The 26,095-nt window shown below is 43.2% G+C and overlaps 4 protein-coding genes across 19 annotated transcripts in view; 2 read left to right on the top strand and 2 right to left on the bottom strand.

The window, feature by feature from the left end:
- Positions 1 to 163: 163 nt before the first annotated feature.
- On the bottom strand, positions 164 to 6,653 carry cpb2 (carboxypeptidase B2 (plasma)). 7 transcript variants are annotated; one of them, XM_044345238.1, is made up of 16 exons: positions 6,637 to 6,653; positions 6,439 to 6,555; positions 5,552 to 6,317; positions 5,141 to 5,339; positions 3,822 to 4,791; positions 3,329 to 3,423; positions 2,976 to 3,051; positions 2,769 to 2,893; positions 2,569 to 2,677; positions 2,325 to 2,426; positions 1,999 to 2,103; positions 1,778 to 1,888; positions 1,577 to 1,667; positions 1,064 to 1,266; positions 755 to 839; positions 164 to 673 (listed from the first exon to the last, which is right to left on the bottom strand). In XM_044345238.1, the coding sequence occupies exons 6-16, from the start codon at positions 3,400 to 3,402 to the stop codon at positions 459 to 461; spliced, it is 1,296 nt and encodes a 431-aa protein (XP_044201173.1). In that variant the 5' UTR covers positions 3,403 to 3,423; positions 3,822 to 4,791; positions 5,141 to 5,339; positions 5,552 to 6,317; positions 6,439 to 6,555; positions 6,637 to 6,653; the 3' UTR covers positions 164 to 458. The 7 variants fall into 7 exon arrangements, with proteins under 7 accessions (XP_044201173.1, XP_044201174.1, XP_044201170.1 ...); XM_044345239.1 differs by lacking the exon at positions 6,637 to 6,653 and having other exon boundaries at positions 5,552 to 5,639; positions 6,266 to 6,317; positions 6,439 to 6,591; XM_044345235.1 differs by lacking the exon at positions 6,637 to 6,653 and having other exon boundaries at positions 6,439 to 6,591.
- A 59-nt stretch (positions 6,654 to 6,712) lies between these two features.
- Positions 6,713 to 10,174, top strand: alg11 (ALG11 alpha-1,2-mannosyltransferase). 2 transcript variants are annotated; one of them, XM_044345233.1, is made up of 6 exons: positions 6,713 to 6,789; positions 6,911 to 7,030; positions 7,701 to 7,922; positions 8,139 to 8,510; positions 8,595 to 9,157; positions 9,238 to 10,174. In XM_044345233.1, exons 2-6 carry the CDS (start codon positions 6,984 to 6,986, stop codon positions 9,519 to 9,521), a joined length of 1,488 nt encoding a protein of 495 aa, XP_044201168.1. In that variant the 5' UTR covers positions 6,713 to 6,789; positions 6,911 to 6,983; the 3' UTR covers positions 9,522 to 10,174. The 2 variants fall into 2 exon arrangements, with proteins under 2 accessions (XP_044201168.1, XP_044201169.1); XM_044345234.1 differs by having other exon boundaries at positions 6,773 to 6,789; positions 6,908 to 7,030.
- A 1,121-nt stretch (positions 10,175 to 11,295) lies between these two features.
- On the top strand, positions 11,296 to 13,065 carry spp2 (secreted phosphoprotein 2). 3 transcript variants are annotated; one of them, XM_044345251.1, is made up of 6 exons: positions 11,296 to 11,398; positions 11,475 to 11,602; positions 11,760 to 11,882; positions 12,327 to 12,437; positions 12,637 to 12,685; positions 12,886 to 13,065. In XM_044345251.1, exons 1-6 carry the CDS (start codon positions 11,314 to 11,316, stop codon positions 12,993 to 12,995), a joined length of 606 nt encoding a protein of 201 aa, XP_044201186.1. In that variant the 5' UTR covers positions 11,296 to 11,313; the 3' UTR covers positions 12,996 to 13,065. The 3 variants fall into 3 exon arrangements, with proteins under 3 accessions (XP_044201186.1, XP_044201188.1, XP_044201187.1); XM_044345253.1 differs by having other exon boundaries at positions 12,852 to 13,065; XM_044345252.1 differs by having other exon boundaries at positions 12,840 to 13,065.
- A 344-nt stretch (positions 13,066 to 13,409) lies between these two features.
- Positions 13,410 to 26,095, bottom strand: part of raph1b (Ras association (RalGDS/AF-6) and pleckstrin homology domains 1b) — a 41,895-nt gene continuing 29,209 nt past the window's right edge. For all 7 annotated transcript variants that reach the window (XM_044344958.1, XM_044344953.1, XM_044344959.1 and 4 more), the window contains 10 exons: positions 23,348 to 23,425; positions 21,304 to 21,463; positions 20,810 to 20,931; positions 20,420 to 20,485; positions 20,179 to 20,322; positions 19,337 to 19,447; positions 18,726 to 18,824; positions 18,493 to 18,613; positions 18,151 to 18,287; positions 13,410 to 18,050 (listed from right to left, as the gene is read on the bottom strand). In XM_044344958.1, the coding sequence (XP_044200893.1) occupies positions 15,477 to 18,050; positions 18,151 to 18,287; positions 18,493 to 18,613; positions 18,726 to 18,824; positions 19,337 to 19,447; positions 20,179 to 20,322; positions 20,420 to 20,485; positions 20,810 to 20,931; positions 21,304 to 21,463; positions 23,348 to 23,425 (3,612 nt within the window). In that variant the 3' untranslated portion in view covers positions 13,410 to 15,476. The remainder of the gene's footprint in view (positions 18,051 to 18,150; positions 18,288 to 18,492; positions 18,614 to 18,725; positions 18,825 to 19,336; positions 19,448 to 20,178; positions 20,323 to 20,419; positions 20,486 to 20,809; positions 20,932 to 21,303; positions 21,464 to 23,347; positions 23,426 to 26,095) is intronic.

The following is a 26,095-nucleotide window of genomic DNA, read 5'->3' as shown; positions in this document are numbered from 1 at the left end:
TATGATGCCTTAATGTTTCTGTTTTTGTCTTAAAGTCACATATTGTCTATTTTAACTATTTTTAAGTAAATTTTATTTATATAGTCATATCATAAACTTTTCTCTAAATACCACACTGAATAATGTACAATTTCTTACAAATAATTACAGTATACAATCAAAACTGCATCAAACAATGACCTTTATTGACCTCTATGTAACTGCATTAAAAACTGACAGAAATATCCTGCTGCATCATACTTTCCTTCTCCTCTTGGAGCAACGAGATAAGGTAGCGAGCTAATAAAAGCAGAGATCCAACTGAAACATCTAGTGAATTCATAAAACATCCCTGCAAAAATAATGTAATAATACACAAGGCACACAAAGCACTCTTACAGGTGATCGAGAAACTATGAAGCCTGTCAGTCTTTATTTGAAAATATTAAACTCTCAACTTTAATGGTAGTTGTAACTGCTTAAACAGTTTGAGGAAAACTTGTCTGAGCTTGTGTTTTCTCTATAACCTTGAGAGCGATAGTCTTCACAGCTGTCAGAGCTTCATTGCAGGCTGCGGGAATGTGAGATGGTGGAAGGAGGAAGCCGTAGTGCCCTCTGTCCTGGAGCTCAAATGTGAAGGAGTATTTGATGCCGAGGTCGTACGCCCAGTCATCAGAGCCACCAGGAGCCAGGTCTGGAGAACAGAAAAAGCCACTCATTAGTACTTTGAGAGTAACTCAATCAGTTTTTGCTTAAAAAAATAAGTCCTACTTACATATTGTCTTGGCTCCAGAACCAACTTTGTAGATGCTCCTATAATATCTTCTGATTTTCTGTGCAGCTTCTTGGGCCATCTCAAGCTTCCAGAAACAGAGTTTATTCACACAAACATTTAGAAAAGACAGTTGACTTGTTTAGTATTTATGTACTAGTGAAAATCATTGTTTCATTTCAAGTGATATGAACTGTGTGGTGTACTATATTCAAATACTCTAATTACTTAAATAGGATAGAACTACAAGATTACTTGAGTGTTTGATTGATCAGTCACTGAGCTCTCCTGTGTCTGCACCAAACCACTCACCAGGTCTTTGTGGTTCTCTGCTTCATCAAAGGTGCATGAGTAGGGGAAGAGCAGCATCTGAGAGTAGGAGTGGATGGTGAGGTAGAGCTGAACCGTGTCCTTGTGACTGCGCAGGAAGTCGGCCACGGCCTGCGCCTCTGGCTCCGACTCTGGGAACGCACCACAGTAGATCTCACTGCAGGGCTGGTCAGAGGCTCCCTCCGCTGGAAAGAACAGTAACACTTTATCTAAATACTGCACATATTACTCTTCCATATGATGAAATGATAAACAGGAGAACAAGCTGATGAATCCTAAAGTGTGTCAGCATACTTCTACATTTAAATTACTTGCTGTGGTACTCACAAGTATAAATTAGGGATCATGCAAAACAAAGGAAACATCTTCAAAATACTGAGATCATGTTCTTTGGGAATGTTCAATGCTTCCACAACACTGGAAAGAAATCAAGGACATTGTAGAAGAAGCATTGAGAGTGTTGGGAAGGGACAATGATGTGAGAGAGAGACTTACTGCACCAGTTGGCATCAAAGTTTCTGTTGAGGTCGACTCCAACGCAGGTGCTCCCCTTCTTGATGGAGCGGTTCTTCCTCCACATCCGGTTCTTAGACATACGATGAAAATGCACAGACAGGGAGAAATCATGTCACAGGTGCTCTGGAAAATACTGGTTTTGGGTTTTTCTTTTATGTGTGTGTGCATGTGTATTCTCACTGTTGTCCATGTGTAATGGTATCCATCAGGGTTCATCACAGGCAGGACATAGACATCCATGTTGTCCAAAATTTGAGTGATATCTTGGTTTATCCTGTAAAAAGCCAGGGACTGTGGGAGAAAGGACAAGGTTTTACCACACTGATTTGACCACTCCGAAACTGATCTGATAGAAAACAAAAACATTTCCAGCCTATAGATACGAGATCAAATGTACTCACATGATGTACAAACCATAAACAGAAAGCAGGAGCAATCCACTCTCTGGCGTGGATCCCACAGTCAATCCACATTGCCTTCTTATTCGGTCTGTTATTAAAAGACAACTTAAAGAGAGAGAGGTCAAACATTAATCTGACTTGCAACAGCACAACATTTTCAGATTTTAGACAGAAACATATCAGCTGTATGTCTGTAAAACAAAAATCTCTGAATACTTTTCAGCTCTTCTAACAGAACAAATAATGCTGATTAATTGGCTCTGAATGTTTGCAAAAAAAAAAGTTTAAATGATCATTACAGTTTATTAGGTGATGGATGTCTGTACCTTCAGAGCATAGAGCGGTCGCTTCTCATATGAGGAGCCGATGAGGATGGCTTTGACTGTGCTGGGGTTGTCCTGCGTGGTCCTGTTTATCCAATCATAGATCTGCAGTGGAGACAGCATGTTCAGAGGTAAACAGTGCAACATCACCACTGAAAACAGCATCAAAAATCAAGTTCATTCAACAACCCCCCCCCCCCAAGACACAGTGTCTGAAGAATCTGATAGGTGAAGATGAAAAGCATACATCCCCCAGATTGTGATATCTCTGGTAGAAAGTTAAGCTGCTTCGTGGGTCTGTGGAGTCGTTCCTCATCTGCATTTCGATTAAATCATTGGCGTTGGCCAGTAACGTCCTGAAATAAACAACAGAAACTTTTATACAAATTGTGCAACTAGAATGAAATATGATAGGTAGTGAGTATGTTTTGAGGCAAGCAAACATACTCATATTTAATGCTGTTTTTCTGCAGCAAATCTTTGACAGTCGCCAAGCTGTTTGCCGGAACAAACAGGTGAACTTGAGTTTCTTCTTCAATGAACTGATATGAAGCAGGCTGCCATAAAGCTGTCTGGGAGAAAATATGTAACATAATGATTCCCAGGAAGGGAAAAAAAAAATCAGAGGAACACAATCACTGGTAAAATTTCTACCTCATATTGGGTGGACACATTCTTCACGATGTCGACATGTTCCTGTGTTGATGGGGTGATTGATAGAATTTCATCTCTAAGTAAAGAGAAAACAAGACATGAGCGGATCCTATTGTCCTCTATGAATGATGCAGACCCCCTGTGGACCAATCAGCAACAAATATGCTTTCACCTGTGATGACAGTGCCAGAATGCCAAGGTGTGGTGTATAATTTTTTTTCTCAGAGTTTACATGAGTGCATATACAACATACACGGTGTAAGGGTGTGGTGTTTGCGTAACTGTCTTATAACCCATTTTCTCTCTGTAAAATATAATCTGTGATAAATGCTGTCATGAAAAAATCAACTTACTGTGTTTCTACGCAGTGTCCCGTCAGGAATTTGTCCAAGATCATTAAAACAAAGAAAGCGGAAAGAGTCTTCATGATGACGGACTCGCACCCTTACTAGAAATGACAGAGGTTTGTTCAGACTGTGGGAGTTGGGACACGTTATTGATTAACATGTTTATTTAAACTTTGCTTTTTTTCTAGGGCAGAGATCAGCCACTAATGATTTTGGTATCTTTTCAGAAGTCAGTTAAAAACAAAAAAGCTATTAACAGCATTAAGTTATCAAGTGAATATAACATGTTGCATATAACACAAACTCTGTCATTGTAAAATGTAATTTTTTTTTGGGTTTATTTTTGTCTTTTTTTGTTTTCTATTGTCTATGTGACTGTATGCACCTCTGTATATGAACGTGTGTAATACAGAAAGTGAGAAAAAAAAAAAAATATATATATATATATATATTTTTTTTTTTTTTTTTCCCAGAAGTCAGTGCAATTGTACCTCCTTACCTACAGGTGGCAGCAGATAAATATAAATCACACGAGGACAGTGACAAGTTGAAAGGTGATGTGTTGTTAAATTTCAAGACTGCTCCCAGGCAGATCACCTGAGGGTGTTCCCAGGTTATTTAAGTCCTGGTTCCAGCAGGGCTCACTCTCTCCTCTGACTCTCCACTCTGATTATAGTGATACCCACACCCCATATTGTAAATGTTCAGTTAATCCTTCAATTTGGTTTCATTTAGTTAATAAACATGTGTCTACGTTTGTTGTGACCAAAGAGCCGGGTCATAACACATGTCAGTGGAAAGAGTTCATTTCCTCACACAGTCTCTCACACCAGGATGGGTTAGCTCTTTTCTGATCGGTTCCTGTTCAGAGCTGCTTTGGGTGTAAACTCTAGTTTGTCTTTAAGGCTAAGCACTTAGGTGTTGTCTATCTCCACTTGTTCCTGCAGCTTCCTTTCCTCCCTCAGCTCCAGCATGCCCTCCTGCTACTCTCGAGGTTTGGGGGTCCGCCAGTGACCCACTCCAGCTCGCTGCTACGACCACAGGAAAAGTGACATAAGGGGCATAGGCCTTCCCAGCTGGGTCCCTCCTGTGGTTAGAGGCTGAATCTAATGGTTACACCAAATTATGTATGGACATGTATCTGAATTTAATCACCATCACCAGAATGAATGCGCCTCTCCCCTCTTTTCGGAGAAGCAAGGACAAAGAGCTTCAGGCCAGTAAGGTTTGGCTTGCCTGTAACATACTGCCTGACTGGTCAGCAGCCTGTGAAAGGGAGGATTTGTTCATCAGTGCAGACCCTCTCAGACTTTGGAAGGTTGAGACGGCTTTGCTTCACACAGTCAAATAATGACCCGACTCTTCAAAGACTGTCTGCCTTCTTTGTTTTGTCTGTTACATCCATGTCATCTAGAATCTTGAATGAGTTTCTCAGCTTGAAGAACCTATCCCTTGCTTACAGGTGTGAACTATTATGGTGGAAAAAACACCAATAAATGAAAGGTAATAACAGCAATAATAATCAAACCTTACACAACTCTATTTGAATTAAATGCAGTCAGGTAGTAGGGCATCACTGGGACAATTCCAGTGTTATGGATGTGATATGGTCTCCTATTGAACATACTCATAAGCACAAACTTTGCATTCTTGAGGCAATTTGCATATATTTCATGATACCACTCTAGAAAACTTCAAGGATCACTGATAAATATCACTGATACATACCAATATGTGTCAGTATTTTGTTACCATAAATGTCAATATTTGCTAATTACTGGAACTGAATATATTATCCTGGAACTGAATAAAACATACGTGCCACTCCTGGCCCACAGAGGATGACGTCTTTCCTCTTCATCCCTGTCTGTCTCTGTGTCTGTCTGCTCATCTGAGCCTCCTGCATCTTCTTCCTCTCCTTCTTCACCATCTTCTTCTATCCCAGGTTCAAACTTATCCTCATCATCTGACAGCTCCCTCAACTATCCGGTAAAGAATCCTGCTTCAGTTCTGTCTCCTACAACAATGTTGAGTCATTAATTACAGATGGGCTTGGTGTCTATTATAACTGACATTCATAAAAGAGATATTATTTCAAAACACAAATAATTTAACTGCTTCCAGAACTAAATATATCATTCCTGACATGTTAATAAGAAAAAACATATATAATTATCATACTAACAAAAACAATAGATACCAATAACAATATTTGACCTCTCCTCTTACCAGAAAATGTGCTTGCTGCTATGCCGTTCATTTTGGATGAAAAGCAAGAGGAAGTTCCCAGCATCCCAGCCTATCACATGACATATCACTGGAAAGCCCAGGATGTCCTCTTTACAATACAAAAGGGATTGATACAGTAGCTCAAAATAGTAATATGAGATGTGCATGTGTGTGTGTGTGTTTGGGGGGGAATTCTTAAGATTTTATTTTAAAAAAGGAGGCAGATTAAAAACTTTTATCACTTCTGCTGATTGGATCTGTTTTCTGAATGCAGAGATTCCTTCCATTAATATGAACTTGAACACTTTAACAAAGACAAGGGAAAGCAGTTTTGTTTGTACTGCACCTTTCAACAACGAAGGTCCGCTATACAAAGTCAGCTTTTTTGAACTGCGATCTTATATCTTTAATTACCATTCTGACTAGTGCGAATATAGTTTTGACTATGAGAAATGCTATTATGGATATCAAATATACAGATAGGAGTGTGATTAGATGTTAAAACGGCTTGCCACAGGAGACAGTTTTGATCATTAACTCAAAGGTTGAGTAATTTTAGCAGCAAATGCTCCCAGCTCTTACTTTCATCTCAATAGAAATTGAATGTCAGTGTGTTTTTGCTGTGTCGTGTCAAACTGAATCTTGTGGAAACTAAAAGGTGTTTGGACATTATATGGACTAAATATGTGAGCCAACAAATAAATAAGCTTGAACCTGATCTGACTTCACTGTCATATCCTCTACAGTTGGCAGTAAGAGGCAGTACCTGAAACCACAGAGAGGCATTTAGAAAAAGGACGTTGTCAATAAACTGAACTAGGATTAAGCTGTCTAACGTAGAAAACATTTATATTTTACATAATTTGTCGTCATATCCATTCAGTCACCTGTAAGGGTGAAAATTCCTCAGCGTCGGGCTTTTTGAGTCACATAATTTCCTTTTTCCCTGAAACATTTAGCCAAATAAATATTTTCCGGTGTTCAAAAGACAGCCTGGTCATATTCTGGGTTATAAAATAAAGAATTCACGATCAGAATATCAACAAATACAGACGCAAACAATGAATAAATAACAGTAGACGCACTCTGCTAGCAGTAATAGTACGTGTGTATTGCAAGAGATTGCAATACAAAAAATCCAATCCAAAAAACACGAAGAAGAAGAAGAAGCGGTAGAAGAAGAAGAAGAAGCAGAAGAGGAAGAAAAAGAAGTAGAAGAAGTGGTGACAAAGTGAAAGGTGATGTGTTGTTAAATTTCTGCTAGCTAGGTTTAATATCTAGACTATAACCTCTTTGTAAAGTATTTGTTGTTATTTTTTGTTGTTTAAAGTCATGATGTTACACACTCTGATTCAGTAGGTGGCGACGTGCAGCTTTAACGTTGGCTTGTAGTCCGCCAGTAAAATTAAAGAAGAAGACTTCCGTTGGCAAGATGTCGGGCCACGATCAGCTGGTCCTGTGTTTGTGTGAATTAACAAGGTAAGATGTACTTTCTTTCAAACCAAGTGTTTAAATAAACGGATAAAATGTTAGTTATGTCGATTTGAAAATGAAGTGAGCTTGTTTCATTTAATTTCATCCTGTTGATTTGGCATTAGCTTATAAACAGTCATACCAGTCAAGCCACTGAGAATATTTCAGTTAATTAGCTAACATAAGCTAAATTGTTGTTTATAGTCTTTAGATAAATATATGTCTTCCTGTTTGTTTAAAGTTGCTACAGCTAACGTTTCTATGAAGCTCCTTACATTCAGCTTTAATATAATATCACGCATATGTACAGTAAGCAGTACTTTATTTCTATGACTGTTATATGTTATATTTCTATAGACATAAGTTGATTATGCGTTTATCCATGTCTTATGCTACTCCTGTATCTCCTATGTCATTACTACGCTGTTATAATACTCATACAACAGGGTTACACTGAAGATTTTGCTGTGATGTATGCATTTTCTTTTTATAATGTATAGTATGGATCACAGTTATTCATCATGAGAGTATTTCTAAGTATAACCTTCATTTTTGACTCACTCAAGTCTTTGAGAAACCAAATCAGTGCACATTTTTAAAAATGATCTTTGTTTTCTTCAGCTTTACCCTGATAATACCTTTTATCAGGGTTATTTATCACTTCTGTGTGTTTCAGATTGCTGTGGAAGTTGCTGCTGCCTCTGGTGTTTCTGTGCGTGCTGCTGGTCGCCGTCCTGGTCCTGCTGGTGCTGGCGGTGCGTTTCTGGCTGCAGAGCAACAGGAACGCTCGGCGGGCAAGGGACGGCCGTCCTACAGTGGCCTTCTTCCACCCTTACTGCAATGCCGGTGGTGGGGGAGAGAGGGTGCTCTGGTGTGCTATCAGGGCACTACAGAACAGGTGAAGCTGAAATCTGAGACCATCAAGAGATACTGTTGGATTCCTTTGTTGATCAGTCCATGATATTCAGTTTAACTGCAAGAGTTAATTTTAATAATAATTGTTTCTTTTCTCAAATTAGAGTTTGGATATTGGGTCTTTTTTTTATTGTTTTTTATGTCTAGTTTCCCTCCCTTTCCTCTTAACTTGTGTCCTTTAATTTACACATCTTTACAGGTATGCAGACATCAACTTTGTAGTGTACACGGGAGACTTGGGCGTGACTGGCCAGCAGATTCTGGAGGGGGCGCGGCGTCGTTTCAACATCGTGCTTCCCCGCCCGGTTCAGTTTGTGTTTTTGAGGCACCGGCTGCTTGTGGAGCCCGGCCTGTTTCCTCACTTCACCCTGCTGGGCCAAAGTGTGGGTTCCATCTTCCTGGGGTGGGAGGCATTGACAGAGTTTGTCCCGGACCTTTACATCGACTCCATGGGCTACGCCTTCACTCTGCCCCTGTTCCGCTACCTGGGAGGCTGCAGCGTGGGGAGTTATGTTCACTACCCCACCATCAGCACTGACATGCTGTCTGTTGTAAGAGAGAGGAACCCTAGGTAATCACTGCATGTGTTTTACGGTGTGTCTTAAGAATTTCTGCTTACTAAGCATTGAAATAACACAGACTGTTAATGTCCCAGGTTCAACAACCCAGACTACATCTCCAACAGTCTGTTCCTGAGTGCCTTCAAGGTGGTCTACTACTGCCTCTTCGCCTTGCTCTACGGTATGGCCGGCTCTTGCAGCGACCTCATCATGGTCAACTCCTCCTGGACCCTCGATCACATCCTTTCACTGTGGCGTGCTCCCAACCGCACCAGCGTGGTCTACCCACCCTGCGATGTCAGCGCTTTCCTGGATGTCCCGCTTGAAGAGGACGGGGATAGAAAGTGCCACTCAATCGTCTCCGTCGGACAGTTCAGGCCCGAGAAGGACCACCGGCTGCAGATCAGAGCTTTCAAGAAGGTGTTAGACAGGACGAGGAGGGTGGGGGGCAGGGAGGCGCTGAAGCTGGTTCTGATTGGAGGATGCAGGAACCAGGAAGACGAGGATAGGGTGCTCATGTTGAGGGGGCTGTGCCAGGAGTTGGGGGTGGCAGACAGGGTGGAGTTTAAACTGAACGTACCTTTTGAGGAGCTGAAAAGAGAGATGGGGGAAGCCACCATAGGGCTGCATACCATGTGGAACGAACACTTTGGGATAGGTAAGTTATAGTTATAGTAGCTGTAGTAACCCTATTTTTTTAAGATGATATTAAAAGTGCATCTTCTCTATTTCCTCCAGGTGTTGTGGAGTGCATGGCAGCAGGGAAGGTCATTCTAGCCCACAAGTCCGGCGGTCCCAAGCTAGACATTGTGGTACCTTTCGAGGGAGGCCAGACAGGCTTCCTGGCAGATGACGAGGACAGCTATGCGGAGGCCATAGAGAGGATCCTGGCTCTGCCGCCTGCCAGCCGCCTGCAGATCAGACGCAACGCCCGTCAGTCTGTGGCTCGCTTCTCAGATCAGGAGTTTGAAGCTTGCTTCCTGGCCGCTATGGAGCCTCTAATGGGAACAATTGAGCGATGAGAGAAGGACTCATTCTTTTTGTGTGTGTATGGTTCATGTGATAGTAGCTATTTGACACTGTGGGCATGTTGGCTGTGTTTACACTGTAGGTCTGGGGACAAAATGTGATTACATTTATTGGTCTGACTAGACTGTTTGCATGGCTTCCTGGGTGGCAGAATCACTCAATGGCCAACAAACCAATAAAAATCAAAGTATATCAAATCAGGTACAGATAGAAATCATGTGCAATCAAAACAACAGATCTTTGTTACATGTGGGAGAGTGTGAGTCCAGCTACAGTATATCCTGTACTTTTATTAGAGATAAATACCAGTTTGTCCTGTGAAAAGGTGACAGTTCAAGCTTGTATCACATTTTTTACAGGAGTCATTCCTTCATTGTAGTTCTAGTTTCATTAAAACGAATGTATTTTATTTACTATTGGTTAAAATGGGAACAAGTGAGCTTTAGTTTAATGAAATGATGTTCTGAAAAATATTGAGGGACACATATTTATTGTTTACAAGTACTAGAATCAAATCTATACACACCCAAAAAATGTAAAGTATTTTTGATATTAATGATGAATGTAACAAATATATGATGGGATTGAGGAATTGGTGTAACTGAAAAGATGATTTATCGTTGTAAATAAACTTGAATGCACTGAATTAGAGGTTGGTTACATGCATTCTTCTTTTACTCCATTAATTTTGGCCTGCAGTGGCACATGAACAAAACTGAAATGTTGAAATGAGCCCAGAGCTGTGGAGCAGAGAGGTCAGTGATCTGTCCAGAGGAAGGAGAGAGGAGGTTCAGAGGAGGTTAGTAGCAGTGTTACTTCATGGAAAAACATTTCGCAGATTTTCTTTTCTCGCTTCATGTAAGTTTGTTTTGTGTGTTTGTGGTTCCAGTGGACGGTCAGCTGGATATAATCATCATCTCTATTCAAAGCAGGATTACTTTAAGATGTGATAGAGGGGATTTCACTTAATAATATTTGTATCATTTGAAATTGACCAATAACTTTTTTTTATAATGCTAAGAAAGCTGTAAATGCTGCAGTCGGGTCTTAACAACAGCATACAAGGCCATTCAAATTTAACTGTTCATGAAAATGAAATAAAAAACAATCTGGACACTTTGCAGTCATAAATTACATACATACTCATGCTCTGCCTTCATAAACAGCATTTGTTTGTTCATCTTATCTACTTATGCAACTTTGTTCTGTTCAAAAGATAACAGAGATGACTGGTTATTTTAAACCAAAATGACAAACTAATGGCTTTTATGGGATTTAATCACCATACTGATAACAGCCTTTTTAAAAATATTGGATTTCTCATGACATATATTCTTGACAGTTGTATATAAAAAAAAGAAGAAAATTACATTGAAATTACATTCAATTTTCTTCACAATTGTGCTTTCTGTAAGCTTATTAAACTAATTCTTAATAAAAAAAAATATTTACATTAATGGCTTAAAGTGCCTTAAGAAGTTGCTGAATTTAACTGATCAATAACAAATTTCAACATCTTCATCAAACATGTTTGATAGCATGGATGAAAGGTACAGATTGAGAATCTGAATTCTTATCATAGTGCTCATTTAAATTGGCACATCACCCTGGGATCAATAGTGCTGAACAAAGGTTAAGAGCTACTGCAAGCAGGAAGCCAGACAAAAGTCAGGGGGAGGGAGGCTGGTTTTTTTTGTGTGTTTTCTTTTAGGGGTTATGGAGGGTAAGAGGCGGCGCAAAGGGACCAACGTTGCACATATTTAAAGGGAGGTAAATGAAGAATCCATGAAGAGACATTTTGGTTTGGTGCTAGTCAAGATGAAGTCATACACGCTTCTCTTGGCCCTCTTGCAGTTTCTGGGATGCTCAGGTGAGTTGCTTTCTGTACCGATCACCTCATACAGAGATATCTGACTGTTTCACATCATTGACTTTTGACTTTTCAGGCGTCCCACTGCACAGCCCTGAGCTAGAAGCTATGGCAGACAAGGGTCTTGTGGCTGCTCTGGCAGAGGTCAACTCTGTGTACGCTGTCAATCATCTTTATCGGGTGACTCGAGGCTCCGTGACAAGGGTGAGTCAGTACAATCTATTCCATATCTTAAAAAACACACATGAATTTGCAGGTGTGTTATCTTCATGCAGTATCTATTCAAGGCAATGTGTTTAAACCTGTTTTATTGCGTTGTGTCATCTGTGTGAGATTATGACAAATATCTCATGTATGCCAGGTTATTCCCATGGGCCTGAACACCGTTGACCTCATGATGGTATTTGGCATTAAAGAGACGGAGTGTCTGAAGACCTCCAGAAACGACCCGCAGACATGTGCCTTCAGACCTGGCCTCTTTGTGGTGAGGCATTCAATTTCGTCAGGGGCCGAAAAATAAGATGAATGATATATGATTATGGTTTGTATTAGTCTGTTTGGTGCCAGAAGGTTGCAGTTTAACAGATAAAGAGAAGAAAACAGATAGCTAAAAAAGGTTAGAATAAATAAATAAATGTTCACCTGAAATGACACCACCCAAAGTAACATTCATGCCAATCAGTTAAAAGCTGCTGTTGTGTGTTGGATGTTAAATATTTCACTGTGAAGGCCTGATATCTCAATTCTGAGTAGGACATGTGTTGACAGACTGCTGCCCAATGTTTGCATTGGCATGAAATCCAAAATCTCTTCTGCTGTGATGCAGTGACTCAGTGGTCATTATAAAACTAGAACAGCTGTAACAAACACTGAGGTATTTAGCATATACATCATGTTAAAATACCACCTTTCCCTTTCCCCGCTTCAGCCTTCCTTCTCCTGCTCCAGTCGGGTTCGGATGTTCCCCAGCTCAACCCAGGTGGTCTCTGTCAGATGCGGCAGCGGCACCAGCAGCTCCAGTGAGGAGTCCAGTGAGGAGGTGAGGAGGACATAGTCCAAAAATGGGGTAGAGCGAGTAGGGAAGAAAGACCGAGAGGATCATTTTTATCTAATTTCCCAAGCTCATTTCCCATTGATAGTGAGTCACCAAAAAGGAGAAACTAGAGAAGAATGATCATTTTAAATAAACTCATACCCATGTAGTACATGTGAATAATATCTAGGCTTTTTTTTCACAGCTGTACCGAAGAGGGAGACACCATTTCGATATCCCTTCTGTAAGCAGAGGTAAGCACCATTGTGATGATACAGTACAATCAATTACTGAGGTCTTTAACTACTAAACACAATTTTAGACAAATTTGATACCTGACATTCACCAGTTACTTCAAAAATAAAGACAATGAAGCTTGATTTTTACTGAAAACATCTCATTATGTAGTGTGATTTTCAGTGTAACTGACCAGAGATCCAATGACTTTCAACAGTCCCGGCTCCCCCTGCACCTCCGCAGCCCACCCAGTCTGATCGCTCAGTCCTTGGCCAGCCAGCGGACATTCGGCCCAGAGGAGACGCTCTGAATAATTACCTGGAGTAAAAGTTCCAGCTGAAAATCTTAAAAAAGGTGCTTGTCAGAAGACAAACTTGAATTAAAAGTTGAATTTACACTTCTGTGTCTTTTTATTGCTTTTTGACGATGATTCATTTTTTTGGAGTTTAATTAATATCCCTATAATTTATATATATTTTTGGCTATAAAAGGCTGCATGATCCTGTATTGCAACTACACACACACACAAAAAAAATGTAAGGCAGGATTAGACCACTAGAGGGAGTTTGAGGTCCACTTACATGGTTCCCATTTTAATTCTTTGTACTTGGACTGTCAAGATCACAGTGCTTAAATGCATTACATTAAGTGAATTACATTTGGCTGACCCAATACAGATCTTCCCAGCTACACCTTATCCAAAAATCAATCAACAAAAGAGGACTCCGAGACAGGTTGAGGTCTGGTTTGAACATTTATATTGTGATTTTCAGTTTATATGCAAGAGGACACATTTACTCTATCTGTAACCGTTTGTCTTCATTTCATTTGGCCCCACATGTTCACATCAGCACATCAATAACTTACATACTGTACTGTAGCAAACATCCTGTTGAGGACGATGATATTCAGTTTTAAGAAATGGTACACTACCTTCGAGAAGACAAAAGAATAGCATGTTAAACAGGCCTTGTATGGGATCCACCAATACCTGTGAAGTTTCTTCATGATAAGCTCACTAGATATAATGCTCTCCTCTGAACTCTATCATGTAAACCATTTCGACAGCACACATAAATCCAATTTAAAAAACCAGTTGAAATGGTCGGAAATATTAATGATATGACATCCTGATACACAAGGACATGGTGAGAATGAGTTTCTTGAAGGACAGCGCTAGCACCCTAAAAAAACAAAGGCATTGCTGCTTGAAATTAAAAAACCCTTCATGATCCACTCTGTCGATACCAAATCCGGAGATAACTTTAGTCCCTGTGCGGTAAGGGCTGAAGCAGTATTGGCACCATGAAGAAACAAGATACGCTAGACACAGAGTTGAAAGCAACATTCAGTCTAATGCCAGTCACATGATTTCTGTTATTGACTACATGATTTAATGCTCTGTACATTAACCGGATAGTTTTTCGACAGGGTCACCTTGTGTAAAGCGAGATGATTATAATTCACATGGCTGAATGCAATTTGTACATTCTACTTCATGGATTGTGATACCATGTGACTTAAGAAGGCGGCGGGGGCAAACGGTAAGGGAGTAGCAGCTGCAACTGTACAGATAGAAGGATCAGGTCCAAAGAAATCAAGCCAACGCACAGGGGAACTCACAAAGTCCACGAAGATACACCACCACAGGCCTCCCCTCCCCCCCTCCCGTTCCTTTTACAGAAGTCCATTGCAAGCTTTACATTAAATTAAAAAAAAAAACAAAGTGTAGCTTTTTTTTCTCAGTTGCACAGTCCAGACTTTGCAGAGCCTTTGGAAGAAATCTCCTTTCTGCTTTGACCTCTGTGCAAGACTTTGGGAATAAGGCTTCCTTCTGATTTGCTTTTGCCAAGTGGTGAGACAGTCTAGAAATGCTTAAGACAACAGATTTCAGCACAATTTGTAGCAGATTTTGAGTGTTTTATATTACTGAATAATTGCCTTCATGTGTGTAATTCATAATGTTTTCCAACACGCCTTCCCATATACATTCCATTGTGCCCTAATGTTGTTTTGTTCCTCTCTAGACTTTGTTGACCTGCTATTAAAAGACAGACTTATAAAAAAAATCCTTCCGTTTATCAATCATTAAATAATTTCATATAAAAGCAAACCTAACAATCTTCGTTCCACGCAGGCCTTCCCTACTGTTTAACTACTTCACCGCCATATGAGCATACACACAATGCATGTATGCATATTCAGTCTCTCTCTCTCTCTCTCTCTCTCACACACATGCACACACACCAGAACAGCTTCATGTTTTACAGCTTGTTGTTACATGAGGTCCATGCAGTACCAAAGCAGAAAGATCCTGATGTGATTTTGTTTTGTTTTTTTTGTCTCCAGTACGTGGCACAAACTTATGGCAAAGAAGCGGATACATGGTTTGGCTCAGACCTGGATCCAGTAATATTTGCACATTTCTTATTAGTGTTTATTTAAGTTGGCTTGGTGTACCAGATGGGCGAGGTTTATCATACAGGGCAATAAAAATGTGTTCCAGAGAGTTTAGACAATCACAGAGAAGAAAAGCACTATTCTGTGACCTCAAACTTGCCTGCTCCAGTCAAAATTGTCCCAATGTTGTTAAACCCCACTGATCTAGAATGCCAAGCATGTTAAAAATGCAATAATATGCAAACACTAATTGACCATGATCTGGTTTGGCTTTTCGTATATACACAATCATCTATTTATCATTGTAATCCCAATAGGACTTCGCTCCCATTTCACTAATGACTGTTCACTTCCATATATTCTTTCATTGTCTTTTCATCCACCTTCATAAAGTCCTGTTCTCCAATTTCAACACTCTCCAGTAAGTTTGGTGGCATCCCCCCGTTTTGGTGGTGCAGGTGGGGGTCCTCGTCGTAGTGTTGCATAGCCTGAGATGTTTCCGGACATGTAGCCACCATTTCCTCCATTGCTCTGCTTTCCCTGGTCCACGAGTAGCTCAGGGGGCGGCGGAGGCAGCGCCATGTCGTCCATAGTCCCCGCAGAGAGGCCTGCGGAGTTGACAGAACCCTGGCGACCCACTGACTTTCGCTTCAGAGTCCGGTTGAGGTCCTCCAAGAAGTTGGGCTGGCCTGAGCTGCCCTTAGGAGAGGTGGGTGGAGGGAGCTGAGGTGGTGGCGAGAGTGGAGGGGGCTCCGGGGTGGTGTTGCTACGCCGCACGAGTGTGGGTGGAGGAGTCTTTTTTAGTGAGCTCTTGCCCCACGAAGAGTTGCTGACAAGGGAGACAGGGGGAGGAGGTGGGGGAGCCTGGGGCTGGGGGTTGACCACAGCTACCCTAGGAGGTCCTCCACTAGGAGCGTCATTACCAGGAGGTGGAGGAGGGGGGAAGAGCTCAGAGGCTGGGGGGGGAGGAGGGAAGTAGGCGCACTCAGGTGGTGGGGAAGGGAAGTCGCCACTGGATTGCTTCGCCTGGCTCACTTTGGCCTGGAGTGCCAAGGGCAGGTTGGACAGGTTGAGCTTACCCGGTTTTGGGGGAGCAGGGGGTCCAGCCGAGGGGTCCTTGGATGGGGATCCAGAGGACGAGGAGATTGGACACGGGGGGGAAGGAGGGGTGCTGCTCTGGGGAGCAAACTTGCTGAGCAAGTTCCTTCTTGATTCCTCATAGGAGGCTGAGGAGTCGGCCTTGATGCTGGAGTTCCTCTGGGGGGTGGGAGGAGGCTTCTTACCTCCCCAACTGGAGGGACCAGAGGGTGACCTCCTTGTGGGGGAGCCCAGGTTACCCGGAGGGAGGGGAGGAGGAGGTGGAGTTGGGCCGGTGACAGGGGCTGGGGGAGGTGGTGGAGGAGGAGGAGGAGCAGGGAAGCCAGCACCGCTGTCTGGAGGAGGAGGAGGGAACTCTGGAGAGTGTAGCTGCTGGCCACCCCCAGGCTGCCATTTTGGTTTGGTCTTGACTGCAGGTGGGGAGAGGGGGGCTTTGGGGCTCTCTGTGTGACTGGCTACTTGGGATGAAGCTCCTGGAAACTGACTTGCTAGTTGTTTCACCAAAGACATGGTAGGAGCAGCTCCCGTGGCAATGGGCGGTGGCTTAGACAGGCTGTGCTGCTTGGGCAGAGTCGGAGGGGGCTGGCTGGAGGTGTGGCCTGCCTGGAGGCTGAATTGCTTCTTGAGGGGTGCAGGTGGAGGAGGGGGTGGGGGTGGTGGTGGGCCACCCAGGGCTGCAGGAGGCGGGGCGGGTGGGAAGGGGGTGACTGGCGACATGGGTTTGAGGGCGGTAGGAGGAACAAAGCCTGGGGTGAAGGACTTAGGTGGCGCTGGAGGGGGTCCAGGAGGAGGTGGGAACTGGGCTGGCACTGGGAACTGCTGGGGAGGAGGAGGAGGTGGTGGCGGAGGTGGAGGTGGAGGAGGTGGGGGTGGTGGAGCTGGGGCAGGTGGTGGGGACTCCTCAAGGCCTCCATCTGGAGTCAGCAGGTCCCGTGGCGGGCTGGGAAACCTCTCCTTCAGTGCCTGCTTCAGCCCGTTGGGGTAAACAGGCTGGCTCATAGGAGTCGGGGCAGGAGGGGGTGGAGGGGGAGGAGGGGGAGGAAATGCTAGTCCATTGGTCTGTGGAGCAGGTGGAGGACCTGGGGGTGGAGGGGTGAAGGCAGGTGGGGTAGCTGGGCTGGGAGGGCCCAGCTTCAACACAGCCATGGCTGACCCAGGGGTTGGCATGGATGGTGGCGGGGGAGGAGGAGGTGGAGGGGGAGGCGGGACATTAGTCCTTGCTGCAATGTGGTTCACATTGGGTTTGATGGGCGCCTGTGCTGCAGGCGGTGTCGGAACTGGGGGTAGAACTTGGTGAGCTGTTGCATAGAGATGACTGGGTAACTTGTGGTTGGCAGCCTGGGAGGCCTTCTGGTTCTGCAGCCTGGTGATGGTGCTGAACTTGTACATGGTGGGAGCCGGCGAGTGGTGTGACACAGTTTGGACTGGGGGTGGAGGGGGAGGAGGCGGAGGCGGAGGAGGAGGTGGGGGAGGAGGAGCTGGCTGTTCTTGCTGCTGCTGCTGTTGCTGCTGCTGTTGTTGTGGGGGCATGTCATTGTAGTTGCTGATGGGTGGTGGCAGCTGCTGTTGTGGTGACTGCGGCTGTGGTTGAGGGCGCTCGGGCGACTGTGGTGGTGGTGGGGGTGGCGGTGGTTGTGGGGCCTGTTGAGGAGACTGAGGCTGGGGAGGCAGGTGCTGGTGTTGCGGCTGGGCCAGTGTCTGGGGCTGCATTGATGGGTGCTGCGGCTGTGGCGGGTGCTGTTGATGGGGCTGGGGGTGAGGCTGCACCTGAGGCTGGGGAGGGGGCGTCAGCGCCGGGTGATCAACTGAATGCTGGCTGTGATGCCGGTGACTGTGGGAAGCATGTGGCAGGGTGGCCCCTCTGGATGCCTCCATTCTCATATGCTGGGAAGAGATGGGAACAGTATCTGTTACAAATAAGCTACTTTAAAAAAAAAATTAAATCCACACGACGTGATCTGCTACCCGTGAAAGACAGCCATACCTTGGAGCTTTCCTCTATCTGGGTACCTCTCTTCCAGGCCTCAGAGAAAATGGAGCTCACTACACTCTGGGACCGGCCATGAGAGGAGCCTGTGTCCACTCCACTGTCTGAATGGCCTGAATGATTAGACTGGGACTCTGGAACAGACAAAAACATGATGGAGTTGGTAAAGACAACAGCTCTAAACCACAGATTTTATCAAACACAGGCTGTTGCGCTAATATTGAACAGAGTGAGGTGTGCTTGATTAACTTTTCACTTTCTCAAACAGCCATAAAAATATCAATGATACGCTCTATTATACTGGTGCTCAGCCCAGGTTTTATTAGATGATGAACTAACCAGGTATGCTGGCGGAGCTGGAGCCTGATCGGATGCTGGAAGTAGAGAGAGAGGACCAATCGTAGGCCGCCTCTGTCCTCTTCATTGCCTCCTGGTAGTTCACGTATAGCTGCTTCCCATACTACACAGAAGAGCATAATGACATAGGATTAATTAACAGAACTTCTTTTGTCAGGGTTTAAAATTGAAAGAACTGTTTTTTGTGTTGAACAGGAACTTGGGCTAACACCTACCTTAGCGATGCGTATTCCATTCACCCATTGGTGCAGGGTCCTGACATCATCACAGCACAAATACTTGATGTACTGTGACTTCTTCTGGATTTGTGGATGCTGCAAAAAGAAGTAAATATATATTTTACCATCCTCTAATGCCTCATATATCTGTGAAAAACTTTACAATCATAATAATGGGCTGCAAGTTGTTTGGCATTAAAGCATCTTCTGGTCATTTAAGAGACCTTTTTTTAAAAATTAACTCCAGTGAGTAATAACACTTTATCCAATTCCGACTTATTAAATGGCAATCATATTAAATCAAACAAGTCTAATTGACTAGTCTGGAAGCAATTTGTGGAGTGCTTTTTAAAGAAACAGAGGTATTTTCTAATGGGAGGCTAATGGCAGTAAATGGATGGAGAGACAAGCACTAACTGTGTCTCCTGGGACCACAACACTTACACATGTTCACACCTCTATTTTAAACCCATACATAGGTCAAGAAGAATCACTCTGTCCATGTTAAGAAGCTACATACTCTATGTGTTGTATTTCCATGACGGGCATTTTCAGTTTCAGAAAAAGATTTTCCCCATTCAGTGGGAGACATAGTAATGGCTCCTCACCTTCAGGGCCAGGCAGTAGTCAGTGGGAGCCTTGTATTTGCTGCGGTAGTCCTGGCCGTAATACACGTTAACATGATCCAACTGCAGGAAGCACACGAGATCTCTGGACGCCTGCAAAGAGGGAGACAGAGGAACTAACAGGATGTACTGATGCATGGTTGACTTACATAAGGGACTGAGTCTGGCTGCAGCTGCTGCTCTGAGCATGGTGGAGAAGCTGCGTGTATGAGGCCAGAATAACTCACATTCAAGCAGTCCAAGTAATTAAATCTCTAAAAATGCACGCTTCCATAAACAGTGACACTTTTGGTGCCAGTCTGGACTGATTAGATGTATATAAACATGCAGAGCACAGCAGAGGCAAAGTCTATATTACAAATTAATGGTCTAAAACTATTTTTGGAGCACGCTATGTCTACTCTTAAAAGAAATTGCTCTAAATGGGCTTTAAATAATTATGCTAAGAGGATCCAGGTCCCGCTGTAGACGTAGCTTGTGCGTACATGTTTTTGAGGGTAATATAAATTTTCACAAGATTCCAGCATTATATAAGGAAACAAAGTGATAAATGGTGTTGGTCTCTAGTAGTACAGCTACTGAATGTACAAAAAGTCTGACTGTACAGAAAGTGTTATGGTCTGTAAATGACTTTGGAGGTGCTAAAAATAGAAATAGAAAATGCTGTGTCCGTTGTGTTTGAAGTGATCAGGCCCTAAACAGGAAATACCACAGTAAAAACTGTGTGGATCTGGTTCTCATAACCCCGATCTACATTTCTATCTTCATTATTTTTGAGCAGGGTGACTGTGTGCCTACAGTGCACCATCTTGAGTCTCACTGACCTTGGCTTTGCCTTTTGGGACATAGTAGATCCCTGAAGCCCTGAGGAGGAAGTAACGTTTCTTCCACGACTTCTTCCCATCTTCCTTCAGCCACAGGATGCCTTCAATCTCTGGCACGGACACTGAGCCGCCACAGAAACACTCCTGAAGGATACACACATGCACAAAAATATGTGTTTTCAAGTGTGAGTCGTAAAAATGAAAAGGAAAGTCTGTAGTTTGTGCTTGTACGTAAGTTTACCTCTAATAAAGCCTCTTTATTCCGGTCAGCCATTTCTGATGTTTCCTTCCGCCCCAACAAATAGTTCTGGAAATGATTGAAAAGAAAGTTGAATAGAGGTCAAGGAGAGGAGGGAGGGAGGTGGTTCAACTCGTCTTATGTCAAATAAATTATTCACATTTACTCGCTTTAGAGCTTTGACCTACTTCCAACTCTCCCACACAAACACACTCCCTTGTTCACTCTCTGGGCTGTGCAGGCGCCGAGCATGCATAAACAATGTGTTTGTGTGTATGGCATATGCTTTCAGCATTTACACACTGAATGCAGAGTGGCTGCAGAGGGCATTGAGAAGATGATCTGTCCTCGCTCTCCCCTGTATGTCTGTATATGCGTGTAATGGACAGTCACCTGAGGGTTCTTGAACAGAGCATATTTCTCGATGCGTTCAATGAACATAAGCTTGTTGTGGCTGTCTCGTGTCCAGTTTAATAGATTCTCCACCAAGTTCTCGTGATCCTCGAAAATGCGCTCTGAGAAGAGAGAGAGAGAGAGGAGAGAGAGAAGATGCAAGATGTGCAGTTTTTTTTGCTGATCTGAAAATGTGCACTTAATTTCCTCCCTCCAGGGGTTTCAGTTTTTTGGGTGGGGCAGAACATTTCACTGTAAGCCTGGCGACTAGCCTGAAGTTGCAAACAGAGACTATTCTTAGATCACAGATAATAATAATATATGTTTGTCACCTACATTGTTGACATTTCTCCAACCACATGGCCTCAATGCTTTGTTCATTTGTCCATGTGTAACACACCTGTTCGTGTGCCAGCAGTGCAGACTAAAGCAAACCATAAACAATGTTTATTTGACTCAGGTGTGGTGTAAACTGTCTGTGGCTCCTCCCTTACCCATCTGTAGCTCAGTGATGGTTTCCACAAGAGACCAGTCTGGGCTGTAGCCACAGTGCGACTTATCCAGCAGGCTGTCCAGCACCTGCCTGACTGTCTGCCTCTCATCCACCATCATGGTCTTGGAGCTCTCGTCTGACATGTGGACCCTGATCACCAGCTGAGGAAGAGGAGAAAGAGGAGTTTGAGAAGGAGAAAGAGGGAGAACCATACTCACACTTCAGCAGAAACTATGTTCAGGGATTCTGGCACATAGCATCATTTTAAATTAGTCTTAAATTAGGAATGGATTGTAGATTATTTTATTTAAATGTAAAAATCAATCATTCATTACGGCTGATGTAGGTTTATTTTTGGAACTATTTCAGGCCTCCAATCATGCATTAATTCTCTGAGCAGTAATTTTTCATTGCAAACTGGTCTCTACTGACATCACATTCAGTACCCACAGAAACAGGGAAATATGTCCCTGGCAGTTCAAAGATTTGTCATTTTTAAGAAAAATGTTACTTAACTAGGCAGACCTAGTACATAACAGTAGTCAACTATCCCTTACCATATTATAGCATGGAGCAAGAATCTCTGGGGACAAATGAAAATTTCTTTTATCACTTTGCAGGAAGCTTATTCAAAAAGATAAAGATATTTCAAAAAATAATTAAAATTTCCTAGAACAATTTGGTATAAATACATTTTTATGTGGCCCAATTATCTTACCTTAGCATACATAATATTGCTATAGTGTTGCTATGGTGTAAACATCTTTAAAAGTCTATCTCAAATGAATCCAGGTCATATGGTTATAAGGCTTGTTTCAAATACGTCAAACTATTTATGGCGTCATTAGAGTCACAATGTCACATATACAGCCACTACATCCAATAATCTGGTCAAAGTTTTGGAATCCAAAAGCAACCAAAAGTCCTCTGTAACAAGCAAGCTTAAACTAAGCTGAACGTGACACACACACACACACACACGTGCCAAATCCAGCCTAACAGAACTGCAGCTTGTAAGACCCGTTCTGGTGTGAAAGCAAATAAAGCCTTCAATTCCTTGACCTCCTGTTTGTCCACTCCCACTGGGACATCCAATCAGTATGTGGGTGCAGTTGATTGAACAGGAACTTGGACGAATGAGAATGCTGGGAGAGCTGCCAGTCTCAGACATGGGGAGTCTGACCTACATTTCTCACAGCAGAGACCCCTAAAATCCCCTTAGTCTGGGGGAAAAATAACAATAAAAACAACAAAAAATACAAAAAAAAATTAACCAAAAAAAAAAAATCGCACTGCTTCCACGAGAGAAAATTCTGAATCGTCTGTCTAAACACAATCAAACTGCCTCAATGTGAATACAGAATATAGTAAATTATGAGACATACCAGGCTGTGTAAAATGCTGACAAGCATAGCACTAATAATTTAGCACATCACATCATTCTTCTATGTTGGCCGAAGGTTTTTTTTTTTATGTACCAGCAGTACCAGCAGTCTTTATCTTATCCAATTGTATTCACTTGGCAGAGTGAAGTCTTGCTCTGTTCACTGAAGCACTACTGGGTCTCTACTATTCACTGCATGTAAAAGGACACCATTCTGCTCTCATTCACAGCGACAGTTTATTCACTGTTAAAAATGGCCTGCCTGTGGAGTCCCTACGCCAGCTTCCCAAAGGAAACACACACATGCCATGGCTTTCAATGGAGCAAGGCGCCCCAGTTGTTCACTGAAAATAAGCACTTGTGTGGCTGGTTTGGTTGTAAATAAGCCTTTTTGTGTGTGATGTGTCTGCATTGTCTTGTAGCGCATCCTCTTCTGAATCCTGATTTCTTGCTCCTTCCCCAGCAGATACACACACACACACACATAATCAAACACTGCAATGACCTATTTTCTCTGTGCTTCACCGCCTCGCTGTGGATGAAGTTCACAAAGAAATGCAGCGTGCGGTGGATATGATAAGACAGCATTTATTATGTCAGTCAGAAACGGCCTTTTTTTACAGGAGAAACTGTGCGTACAAAAGGAGAGAGGTGGTCCTACCTTTTTGACTTGTGCCTCTTTGATTTTTTCCAGGGCGACTCGGATCTTCTCTGCCTTCAATTTGGCAGCTTGTTCCTCCTAGATGGACACACAGGAGCGTGGTTAATACAGTTATCATCACACAATCACAAAACCCAGACGAAAACCGAAAAACGATGATTTCATAGCCTTGCCTCATCCTCTTCATGCATGTTTTTCATTATTCCTCTGACAGGAATAAGACATCATGCAACCACAACTTCATTAAATAGTTATCAGCCTTCAAAACCATTTAAATGCACAAGTCTCTGGCATGATGGCGCATGGTGTCGCATGGTGTCATGTGCGAAATCTATTTTTTTTCCCCTCTATGCTTTAGTTTGCTTACCTGCCCCCTCCAACAAGATGCCATCACCTCCATTCCGCAGGTAGTGAACGAGTGTGCGCGCCTCCACGTGTGTAAGTGTTTTATCACTTTGAGTGAATATTTGATCTGACACAAATAGACACCGTGATGCTAAATCGCTTCTATTGTGACATTGGTCCAAGTGTTGCCTCCAATATGGCGCTGCATTTGCTGTCTATGGTTCCATATTGGATTCATATGGAGCTGCAGTGGTTTCCTTTGATCTTGCTTTACAGCAGAAGGGAGACAATAGTAGAAGATCCCCGAAGGGCCAGAGGCTGCGGATGAGTGTAGGATCAGTTCAGAAAGCCGCTGCGCCCTCCACTCAAAGATATAATGATCATCCAAGAAAGATCATGTTCAGGAAGGGGGGGAAAAAAATCCAGATGCGTCATTAATTAAAAAAAAAAAAAAAAAAAAAAAGACTCCTCAGTTGCCTTTACATTGCAAGATTAAATTAGAAAAATATTTTTTCCCCCCGCTCGCCACCTTTCACAATAAGCAACAAGAAGTTATTCCACACTGATCCTCAGTGAAAACAAAATGCAGCCGTGCATCTTCCATCACTCAAAGACGACAGCGGTGAAGCTAGCCGAGGCTGTGCTGAGCAGAGACTCTGTGACGGCGCAGGTTCACTGACACGCAGACATGTGCGCACGACATGAGCACAACTTGACTGAAACCCCCCAAGTGAGACAGTAGGGGAGGACCATGCCCCTCCCCCCCCCCCCTTCCCTCCATCCGCCATCCTCCATCCTCCCACCCCCTCTTCCTGCTTCCTTCTCTCTCTCTTTTTCCACCCCTTTCCATCACTCTCTCTCTCTCTTTACAACAGATGCAGGCGTTTGGGAGCGTGCCCAATCGATGGAGCATAATCCCCCCCCCCCCTCACACACAAAAATAGTAGAATGACGGGTCAAGCCAACCATTTGGAAGACCTTCTACCCCTTTAGCCAATCAGGATGAGGAGGGAGACCGTGACAGAGACTGGACCCCCTGGAGCTAAACTACAGTGACAAGGATGGAGAGTGGAATTTGGGTGAACGAGAAGCTGAGGTGGTGAATATTTGAAATCATGTGTGTATATACACACAAGCAGAGAGGGGGTGAGGGGTATTAACAAACACTCCTCCTCAAGCCTCTTATCTTGAGAACCCCCCCCCCCACCCTTCTTGACCCAGACTACCCCTTTTCCACATGACCCACTCTGAGGCACATGCACATTAATGCAATAAAGCCAACACTCTGTTTGGCCAACACATACTGGCAGGCTTTTAGTCAGCAGAGTGTGAGACGTGCGAGTGTGTGAGAGTGTGTGAGAGAGAGAGAAGAGGTCACGAGGGTTGTGCAGATTACAGTCCGGAGTCACACTGTAGGTTTAGCCCCCCGTAAATGTCAGCATAACCCCTCCAGATCTCGCTCTCCCCTCTTCATTATTCCCTCTCCACATGACACCTACACCCAGCTTTTTTTTTTATCAGACATTAGTCTGATTCCTATTCCACAGGCGTTTTCCCTTCCACTTTCACACTCAGCCACACCAGAGCCAATTTTAAAAAAAAAGGCTCTTCTGCCTAGCCTGGAAAAAAAAAAAAAAAAAAAAAAAAATCTTGGCACCCTCTCCCTTTGATGTCTTTCCACTCTCTCCCTCACCGCTTGTTCCCAAACATCCCGCGCTCATTCAGTATTCTGATTTGTGAGCGGGGAGTAGGAAGAGACTTTGTGAGTCTGTACGATCGCGGCTGTAACACTAACACATAAACTCGCTCGCAGCCCGTAACGCCGTCGGCCATCTCTCCTCTCCCTCTTTATAAAACCGTTGTGCGTACATCGACAGACTGAGAGCAGATATGCCATAAACCAATAGCCTTGAAACACTGAATTAATTCCATTGTTTTGTAACACAAAGAGAAAGATGGTGTAAGTGTCCCTTGAGAGTCAGCCAGCAATGATTATCACCCAATGTGCTTCACTGTTGGCATCCATTATGTTCAAATAAATGAAAGGGGGTTTTTTGGAGAGAAATCTCCAATACGCTGCCAATGACCGCTAATGGAGTTCTTTCAGTTTACACTTACATGAATAATACAAGGCTGTCTTTTGTTTTTTAAAAGACAGGAAGGACACTTTTCAAGCGCTGAAAACAATCAAAATCCTTCTTCAGAGTTTTCCAGATCCATGAAGGAACCCTTATATTATCTTATATTAAAATATAATTTGTGGTTTGTCTCATATTGAGGGAAAGCTCTTGGGTTATTAAATATAAATAGGATTTCAGAAACTCTGGCCTGGATAAATCACAACCTGCAGCGGCCAACTTTAAAATCATAAATCTGCACACATCTGATCGGCATAAGCTTTGC

The sequence above is a fragment of the Thunnus albacares genome, chromosome 24 (genome assembly GCF_914725855.1).
Source record: "Thunnus albacares chromosome 24, fThuAlb1.1, whole genome shotgun sequence".
Taxonomy (NCBI): domain Eukaryota; kingdom Metazoa; phylum Chordata; class Actinopteri; order Scombriformes; family Scombridae; genus Thunnus; species Thunnus albacares.
The sequence above is the reverse complement of the archived record's forward strand: the minus strand, read 5'-3'. Positions and strand labels throughout refer to the sequence as shown.

Excerpts from the sequence above, each read along its gene's own strand:
- cpb2 (XM_044345238.1), bottom strand. The coding sequence starts at position 3,402 with ATGAAGACTCTTTCCGCTTTCTTTGTTTTAATGATCTTGGACAAATTC. Across the intron at positions 3,052-3,328 it reads GGACACTGCGTAGAAACACA|AGATGAAATTCTATCAATCA; the intron begins GTAAGTTGATTT and ends CTCTTTACTTAG. Across the intron at positions 1,267-1,576 it reads CTTTGATGCCAACTGGTGCA|CGGAGGGAGCCTCTGACCAG; the intron begins GTAAGTCTCTCT and ends TGTTCTTTCCAG.
- alg11 (XM_044345233.1), top strand. The coding sequence starts at position 6,984 with ATGTCGGGCCACGATCAGCTGGTCCTGTGTTTGTGTGAATTAACAAG. Across the intron at positions 7,031-7,700 it reads TGTTTGTGTGAATTAACAAG|ATTGCTGTGGAAGTTGCTGC; the intron begins GTAAGATGTACT and ends TGTGTGTTTCAG. Across the intron at positions 9,158-9,237 it reads GAACGAACACTTTGGGATAG|GTGTTGTGGAGTGCATGGCA; the intron begins GTAAGTTATAGT and ends TATTTCCTCCAG.
- spp2 (XM_044345251.1), top strand. The coding sequence starts at position 11,314 with ATGAAGAGACATTTTGGTTTGGTGCTAGTCAAGATGAAGTCATACACG. Across the intron at positions 11,883-12,326 it reads TCAGACCTGGCCTCTTTGTG|CCTTCCTTCTCCTGCTCCAG; the intron begins GTGAGGCATTCA and ends TCCCCGCTTCAG. Across the intron at positions 12,438-12,636 it reads GTGAGGAGTCCAGTGAGGAG|CTGTACCGAAGAGGGAGACA; the intron begins GTGAGGAGGACA and ends TTTTTTTCACAG.